This window comes from Quercus lobata, chromosome 1, assembly GCF_001633185.2.
Source record: "Quercus lobata isolate SW786 chromosome 1, ValleyOak3.0 Primary Assembly, whole genome shotgun sequence".
Lineage (NCBI taxonomy): Eukaryota > Viridiplantae > Streptophyta > Magnoliopsida > Fagales > Fagaceae > Quercus > Quercus lobata.
This window is the reverse complement of record NC_044904.1, coordinates 46,322,780-46,331,959: the sequence shown is the minus strand read 5'-3', so window position 1 is coordinate 46,331,959 and position 9,180 is coordinate 46,322,780. Positions and strand designations below refer to the sequence as shown.

General features: G+C 35.4%; 1 protein-coding gene and 1 long non-coding RNA gene across 2 annotated transcripts; both read right to left on the bottom strand.

Moving 5' to 3' along the window:
* Nucleotides 1-579: 579 nt before the first annotated feature.
* LOC115954831 lies at nt 580-2,682 on the bottom strand. The gene is made up of 2 exons (XM_031072792.1): nt 1,042-2,682; nt 580-726 (listed from the first exon to the last, which is right to left on the bottom strand). Exons 1-2 carry the CDS (start codon nt 2,680-2,682, stop codon nt 580-582), a joined length of 1,788 nt encoding a protein of 595 aa, XP_030928652.1.
* A 667-nt stretch (nt 2,683-3,349) lies between these two features.
* On the bottom strand, nt 3,350-6,106 carry LOC115991084. Its single transcript, XR_004092170.1, has 3 exons — nt 5,898-6,106; nt 4,721-4,819; nt 3,350-4,044 (listed from the first exon to the last, which is right to left on the bottom strand). It is a non-coding gene; the product is annotated as an uncharacterized LOC115991084 (long non-coding RNA).
* Nucleotides 6,107-9,180: the final 3,074 nt, after the last annotated feature.

Sequence of the window (9,180 nt, the reverse complement as noted above, 5' to 3'; positions counted from 1 at the left end):
GCTACTTATAAGGCATGACTGAAAAATAGAAAATATGAAAAACGTAGTAAATAATAAAACCCTAAATAAAAGTTGATTTGGTATGAAATTAGCATATCCAAAATAGGAAAATGGCTAAAAAACGTTCTAAATAATAAAAACCTAAAATTAAGGTAGATTTGGTCTAAAATAATAAGTTCCAGAATAGGAAAAATGGCTATTAACTAATATGGGGCTGGAAAGTCAATCAACCATTAATCCACGCCATAAATCATGCCCAATCAAAGCAGATCAGCCCTCAATAGCTTGGATTAAATTTATTACACCTTCATCTTCCTTTGGGCCAAGCTTGGAATGTCCTGCATTAGAATCAACCCAAATCTCTTGAATCAGCCCATTAAGTGCTTCTTTGATCTTCTTGGATCTTGCTTTAGTAATAGGCCCAACTGGAACATGCAATGGATCCTTGAATGCTTTGTGATTCTCATTAGACACACATCCTCCATGTTCGATCCTTCTTAGGAACTAATAACACTGGAACCGCACAAGGACTCATGCTTTCTCGCACATACCCTTTTCCAATAATTCACCTACTTGCCTCTAAAGTTCCTTGGTCTCCTCGGGATTACTCCTATAAGCAGGTCGGTTTGGAATTGATGCACTAGGTATGAAATCAATTTGATGTTCAATCCCTCGAATTGGAGGTAAACCATGAGGTACCTCTTCGAGAAAGACATTTTCAAACTCCTGCAAAAGAGAAACAATATTGCTCGATAATGCACCAGCGAGATCATTAGTACATAAAAGAGCCTCCTTGTACATGAATACAATAAGGGACTGGTGTGAAAATAATGCTCTCTTGATCTCACTTTTTTTTGCAATGTAATTGAATTTTTCCTCTCTTGCTCTTATTATGGCCGAATCCCTCTCTCTTTCTTTTTCACTCTGATCACTGTTTTTCTCTCCTTTTTTTTTTAAACTCTTTTTTTTCAATTTCGACCTTCCTTTCTTTTTCCTTTTTTTTTCATTTGATTTTTGTAACTTCAATTGGTCCTCCTTGACCTGTTTAGGAGTTAATGGCACAAGAGTAATAGGTTGCCCTTTAAGAATGAAAGAATACTTATTTGTGAATCCATCATGTGTAACCTTCTGATCATATTGCCATGGTCTTCCTAACAATACATGGCACACATGCATGGGAACCACATCACATAGCATCTCATCCTCATATTTGCCAATGGATAATGCCACCAACACTTGTCTTGTCACCTTGATTTCGCCACATTCATTCAGCCACTGAAGCCGGTAAGGTTGAGGATGTTTCAAGGTAGTTAAGGCCAATTTTTCCACCAAATAAGTGCTGGCTATGTTTGTGCAACTCCCTCCATCGATAATGACACTGCAAACTTTGTTATTTACAAAGCACCGAATATGAAACAAGTTCTCCCTTTGATTACTTTCTTCCTCCTTAACCCGCACATTAAGAACTCGCCTTGCTACCAATAAATCTCCAACCACAGCATTTTGCTCATCATCGACATTCTCCAAAGATGGCACGTCATCATCATCTACTTCTTCCTCATTCTCCGACTCAAGCTCTCCTTGACCATTTATCACCATCACCCTTTTGTTTACACACTGGCTGGCTATGTGTCCCCGCCCTTGACATTTAAAACACTTAATATCACGTGTTTTAGAACTCGAAGCCTCGGTGTTACCTAAAGTGGTCTTTGAGTTGGCACTCTTAAATGGTTCAAATTTTGGCTTATTTTGTAGCTGCTTGTCCCTTTTTGGAGCTATCTTCCATGGACTGGTGGTAGCCATAGGTTGTCCCCTCCTAGCCAATCCCTTTCGTTTGAATTGTTCCTCCACCTTTATGGCTTGATGCACCATATCCGTCAATTCAACACAGTGCTGCATCTCAACTATATCTGCAATCTCACGATTTAAACCATGCAAGAACGTAGCCATGGTGGCTTCCCGATCCTCTTCTACATTAGCCCGGATCAGAGCTACCTCCATCTCCTTGTAATACTCATCCACACTCTTGGAACCTTGAGTTAAGCTCTGCAACTTTTGATACAATCCCCTATAATAGTGATTGGGTACAAAACGCCGCCTCATAAGCATTTTCATCTCCTCCCAAGTGTCCATGGATGGTTCTCTATTCCTCATCCTATTAATCAATAATTGATCCCACCAAACAATGGCATAATTAGTAAATTCAATTGCAGCCAACTTAACCTTCTTTATCTCCGAATAGTTGTGACAATTAAACACCATCTCCATTTTAGTTTCCCACTCCAAATAAACTTTAGGATCATTTTTACCTTGAAAAGATGGGATCTTAATCTTTATGTTTCCTAAATCATTATCCCTCCTAGGCCTACCCATCCTTGCTTCTCTATTCCCATACCCACGCTCAAAACTGCCTCGGTTCACATATGGTCCATCAACCTCCTCCGACTCCACCTCTTCCTCAACATTCCGCCATGGAACACGCCCACCTTGCTGCCTATTGGGGTTGTCATGTTGCTGGTTCCTAGGAGTTCCCGCTTCTACCCTATCCAACCTCTCATGAATAGGTTTTAATTCAGCCCTCAACATACGCCTCATCTCCCCTAGCATCGCTTGCATTTGGAAGGTCTGATCCATTGGTGGTCGAAGTCCTTCGGTTATGTCTTCTTCTTGATTATTGGACATATTTAAAATCTGCAAAATAGAGTTAGAATCCTCACAAGCTCTCCCTTACGTGTTTCACTCAAGAATTGATACACTCGCACTCGTGTTTTCACTCTAAACAACTTTTTTTCCTCTTATGGTCTCACACACTCTTGCCTTTTTCCACTCTTTTGTGCCTTCTTTAGTTCTTAATCGAACTTCAAGAAACTAATTCAAAATAAACTAGCAGTAATTCAAAATGAGAAACAACCAAAACTCATCAACAAGGTCAAGAACTTGAATATGGTGAGAAACAATATTGAAATGAAGAAATTTTTTTACTAGAAATGATATGACTGAGAAATTTTCCTCTTCATGTACTAAGAAATCTTCTTTTCTTTTCTTTTTTTTTTTTCTTTTTTTTTTTTTTTGAGCAAGGAACAGGAAATAGAATGAAAATAAAAGATAGTCAAACTTATGTTAGAACCAAAGCTCTGATACCAAAATGATATAAACTTCACCAACAATTGTGATGAAACCCAATAACAATGATGGTTTGGAATCCCAAGATCGTGTAGACAAGATTTGTTGAGCCTTGACCCGTCACCTAACCAGATGAAAACCAAGACTACGATAGAATTGAAACGCCACAAGATTAACTTGATAAGTTCAAGAGTTCTTTTAAGAACCAAGAGGATCACAAGACTCATAAGGAGAATAATTTTCTGAATACCAATCTGTCCTCTTTAAAATTCATACTACTAGATATATACTTGGAACAACCCTCCAAGAATAGGTAAAAATCATAATTACAACTTCAAAAACAACACAAAAATTAATATAATCAAGTTCCCACATTTTTTTAGTTTTCTAGGACTTCTAAAGGCAGTAAAAAATAGCTAAATGACTAGAATTAACATGCCCAGCCAATACCAAGGCATCTTCCCATTTAATATCCTTAGAACTTAACAAATTCACACCCTTTTATGGTCAAACCATGCTACCAAGACATCTTCCCATTTAATATCCTCGGAACTTAACAAATTCGCACCCTTTTATGGTCAGACCATGCTGGTTGCGAATTTGCATGCATTAGCCTCTTCAATTGCTTTGATGACATGAACTAAGCCTTGATTATTATTTGAGCCCATCTTGGTCTTTTTAGAATCAGCCCAATTCTCTTGGACTATCCCATTTAGTGCTTCCTTGAAACGTTTGGCTCTAAGTCTTGTAATTGGGCCACTAGAAAATGACAAAGGGTCTTGTGCAAGTTCAGCTCCATTTCCACTTGTATAATCGGCATGTCCAGCTCCTTGGTGTGCATCACGTCCCTTACATAAAAAACCAGCAGGGGATCGAAGTATGGAGTTCCATTTGCTCTAAGAACTGGCTTCATGTTCAAACCTATTAGATTCACGTCTTACTAGTTAACTAGCTATCAAAATCCGATGATCCAATAGTTAATGTTGAAGGTACATGACAACCATACCTAGGCATCGTTCACATCTACCTTGTGTATTCCAATTTGTTATCTACCATAAAACAAAAAGAAAAGAAAAGAAAAAAAAGCACACACGTGCACACAGCTAAAACTAGATTCTTTTCAATGCAAACATCAAATAAAGATCTCACTATCTTAGTCAAAACATTAAAAATTCCAAAGTCATAAATAATATAATTGTATCATCTAGAAGGTTCATGATTACCGCTCAACTGTATGTGGCACAAGTTTCTGCTAAAGATCAGAGAAATCAAAACCAACCCAGACCCATGAGAAATCAACCAAAGAACAGAGAAATCAAAACAACCCATACCCATGAGAAATTAACCCAAAGAACACACAGAGAAATCAAAACCAACTCATACCCAATAGAAATCAAACCAAAGAATGCATAGAGAAATCAAAAACCAAAACACAAACCACAATCCAAAAGCACAGAAATCAAATAGCACAAATAAGTCCACAAACCCAAGATTTATGAGACAAAAGGAGATAGAACACTAAAAAAAAAAAAAAAAAAAACTATAACTCATTTTCGATCACAAAAGATTATAAGTATAAAAATGAGCTTTGAAGCACCTGACGCTATAAGAAACTCCCCATCAGGAGTTGCCTTAATCTTGGTGGTTGCAGTTTCAAACCTCAGATCCTGAATCAAGTCCACCCTTTGCGAGTAATCTAACAAATAAATGATAAAGAAAGAAAACATCAACACCATCAACAATCATTTTGATTGTACTAAATAATGGGGCGATAACTTTCCATGATCAAGATACAAAGTAAATCATAAATAAATAAATACTCACAAAAATGATTAAAATGAACACTACGTTGCCCCATATGTGATCAGTTATTCACAATGTGAAGTCATATTTGGTTTCTTTTTAAATATCATCGTCCTCAAAAATTTAAAACCTACACCCTTCTTTCTTTTACAATAAAACTTTCACTAATTTAAAGTTAAAAAAAAAATTAAATAAAAGATAATACCCATTACAAGTTCAAAGAGTATAAAGCAACTTTAGGCATTAGGCATGTCACTAAGTCCAAATATTTTCGAACTTTTCCTAATGTTTCACAAACGAACTTGTCCCAATAATATTGCTTTTGCAAGCATGCATTTTTTTTATCATGGCAACTTAAAAAAAAAAAAAAACCCAAAAATAAATGCAAATTAGACAGCAATTCTCAAAACCCACAAAGGCAAAGAGTCTATATTTCACAAATTGACACCAGGGTTCAGGGTTTAAGAAAACAAATATACTTAAAATGAAAAGTACATAGTAATTCTCAAAACTCAAAGAGGCAGTGTCCAATTTCACAAATTTTCTGAAATACAAACAAAAATTCAGATACTCACCAAATCAAATTAACCCAAAATAATTAAAGGGAAGCCAAAAAAGAGAGAGAAGAAGTGAAGGAGATTACTTTTGCCCTTGCGAAGAGCTCGAAGCTTCTTAGGGTCAAGCCAAGAGCGGTTCTGTGATGCCAAACAAGATTAAGGCAGGCCTTAGTTCTTGCAAACCCATTTTCACAGCCTCCACAATACAAAATAGTAAACCCAAAATCCCAAATCAAAAACATACAGACAGAGCACACATTACACTCATTCAAATCTGCATACATACATGGCCACATACCCACAGGAATAACAATACCCAAACACACGGCCAAATGCACACACATGACACAACCGAGAGAGAGATCGCAAGAGGAAGAGAGAGAGAGAGAGAGAGAGAGAGAAGGAGGTTCTGACCTATGATGGCTAACAGAGAGGTTCGAGGTGGCGGTGGTGGCAATCGGTTCTCGGAGGTGGCGGTGGCGTCGATGAGGCGTGGTGTTTAGAGTGATAGAGAGTGAGGGTTTGTTTGAGAGTTTGGTGTTGAGAGTGATCGATCTGAGTTTGGTGGTGAGAGTGAGCTGAGAGTTTTTTCAATTTAGGGTTTTTTAACTTTTTTTCGTTGTTGTGTCCTATTGAGGGTTTTTTGTTTATTATTATTATTATTATTAATTTATTTATTTATTTATAACAAACCCAAAGCTGCATTTTATTAAACGCAGCTCTGTAAAAGTTGAAGCTGCGTTTAATAAACGCAGCTTAAATTCATGTTTAGGCCGCGTTTCACAAAACACAGCTCAGTTCAGTCGTTTAAGCCGTATTTAATAAATGCAGCTTTGATTAAGATATTTTGAAAAAAAAAAAAAAAACCCAAATGGGTCTATATTAAAAACGTGGCTTAAGCCCTACCCAGCTAAACCCAGCCTCAACATCACAAAACGCGGCTTCAGAGCTAGTCTATAGCCGCGTTTTTAGAAACATGACTATACGTCCAGTGGTGGAGCTACGTTTGTGTAAAGCGTAGCTCAAACATCATTTTGAAGCTGCGTTTTTTGTAAACGCAGCTCCGAAGCGCGTTTTTTGTAGACGTTGAGCAATGTTACATAGACAATATTTTTCACAACACATTTCATAGCTTTTAAGTTGTCAAGTTATCAATGACTTCTATTGGAATTGACAAATACAAATCTTCTATACCATTTTTAGAGTTTGGAATCATTTTGATTTTACCCTCTAAAATTTAAAATTTTTGGTTATAACAATTAACTATATATGATGCTTTGATTTGTCTGGCTTTGGTAGACAATAAAGTGGTGTATGTGACGATGAGCCCAAATGAGAATCAATAACAATGTGATAAAACAGTTGTGAAAAATATTGTATATTTAGCATTGTTCAAAAAGTTTTGAAAAACAAGAAATGAGATCTTGCTCTTTCTTTTATTTTTTAAAATAATTTGATTGTTAAAGAAGAGAGATTTGAACTTTGAACATTTTTGTTAAAAATACTAAGAGATCTTGCTCTTATAAATAAGTGATAGTGTGGCTTTTTTTTAAGGAAAAAAAAAATCTTAAGGGGCAATTGAGTAAAGCTTTATCTGAAAAGCCTATTTTTAGTATGAAAGTAAGTAATGTGCATACATGTTATTTAAAATGACTTAGTTTCAGTCTATTGCCTCAAGTTCACTGGACCCATTGTGGGGGAAAATGGACTTTTGCCCTTATTTTTTTAAAATATCTAGTATAATGTCCTTGTTTTGAAACTATTAAGTAATGTGTCCCTATTTTGAAACTTGATTTAAAAAAAATCAAGTTACAAGTGGAATTTGACATTAGCAATGTCGAGTTTTATGCATATTTTGCCACTTAATTATTATTATTTTTTTTGTTTTGAAAATTTAAGTGAAATTCGATATTAGTCGAGTTCCACTTGAAAATATACATATAACTCAATTTTGAGGATACCGAGTTTTATACAGAACTCGATTTTGTTAAAATCGAGTTAAAAAAACAAAGGCATTCTGCTAAATAGTTTCAAAACAGAAATATTGTGCTAGATATTTTAAAAAATAAGGGCAAAAGCCCATTTTCCTCCCATATTGTGATGGTAACACATGACTAAAAGTGAACACATTAATTATCTCAATAGATTCAGTGCATATATTGAAGCACTAAACCCAATCTTTACCCTATTTAAAAAGCAAATGGTACCCCTCCAAGCAACTATATATATAGTTGCACTGCATCGACTTTCAGAAGAAAAGATGCTTTTGACATTTTTGGATTTTTTTTTTTATTCCTTTGTTGGTATCATATCGTATTACAAGTATTCTACATTTATAATTCCTACTTTCACTTTCTTTTTGTACGTTTTTAGATCCCTTAAAACACAAGTTGTTTAACCTAGTTGTTTAGCCAAATGATTACTTAGATAAATTATTCAGATCTAGGTTAACACAAGTAAATCATATCATGTAAATAATGTGGAAATATAAAAAATACGACGATATGATAACCCAAGAAAACTAAATTTATAAAAAACCTGGGGAGGATTTAACCTAACTATCCTCAAGGTAAAACAGATCCACTATGAAAGAATTGAAGTTTTACAATAAGACTTAGACCACTAATATCCTATTGCTACCTCGAGTAGAAAACTTACTACCACGACTGCGTGACAGCTCCGAGTCCATGGATTACTTCTTTCCTTGATCCATAGCAACCACAAGTACTTCCACTTGTGTTTTTCTTTAAGCTCTTGAAACAGCAACTGAAGAGATCACCAAGTTCTCGACATCAATCTTGATCTTGATAACCCTAAGTGTGTATGAAGGTAAACACCTCTAGATCTCACAAGAGATTCACACACACAGCATATCAACAACCTCTAAAACGTGGCTAAGGTTTTTCCTTTTATATTTGAAGCAAAACATAAAACCCTACACGTCATATAGGCTTGGGCTGAGTTGGAAATTCTGCAGAAAAAAAAATTAGCACGAGGTTCAATCGATCGAGTGTAATTTTCGATTAATTGAGCCTTGCAGATTTAGTCCAGTAAATTCTGCAATCACTCAATTCCAACTTTACACATAAACACATTTTGAGCAGCCTAAATCTAGACTCTAAGTTTTGATTATGATTTGTCAATATTACACATTAAAGTTCTAATACATTTAGATTCTAAAGTCTTAGAACCTAACACTTTTGAATGATTATAATCTTAAGTAATATTATTTTTTTTGTAAACAACAGTGATTGCTATCATGGACATTAAACAAACTTCAAGGATCTCAAGAGACGACTGGCAAGGAGACTCGTGTTCCCCAATTAAATATTCATGGAGTGGTTTGACATGCAGTTCAGACGATACTCCAAGGATCATTTCACTGTGAGTGCATTTTCAACACATGTGAACCAGTGGAAGTTCAATTGATATATTTATTTTCTATATTTCATAATATATTTATTTTTTAATGAAAAAATATCGCGTGCTAATCCGTTAGAATAGCTGGAACATCACAAAAACTGCTAGTAGTTTTAAAGATGCGCCACTCAAGAAAACAAGATGGAGTTGATCACATTTCAAATGATTTGTAAATTATGAAGGATTGGCTTCAATCTAAATATCTAATGGAATTGGATGAATCCAAATGTTTACGCATGTTACTCAATTGAAATTACACCATTAAAGTTTGTGATCA

Coding starts and splice junctions, on each gene's coding strand:
- LOC115954831 (XM_031072792.1), bottom strand. CDS start 2,682: ATGTCCAATAATCAAGAAGAAGACATAACCGAAGGACTTCGACCACCA. Junction 727..1,041: donor TGCCATTAACTCCTAAACAG/GTCAAGGAGGAC, acceptor TCTCTTTTGCAG/GAGTTTGAAAATGTCTTTCT.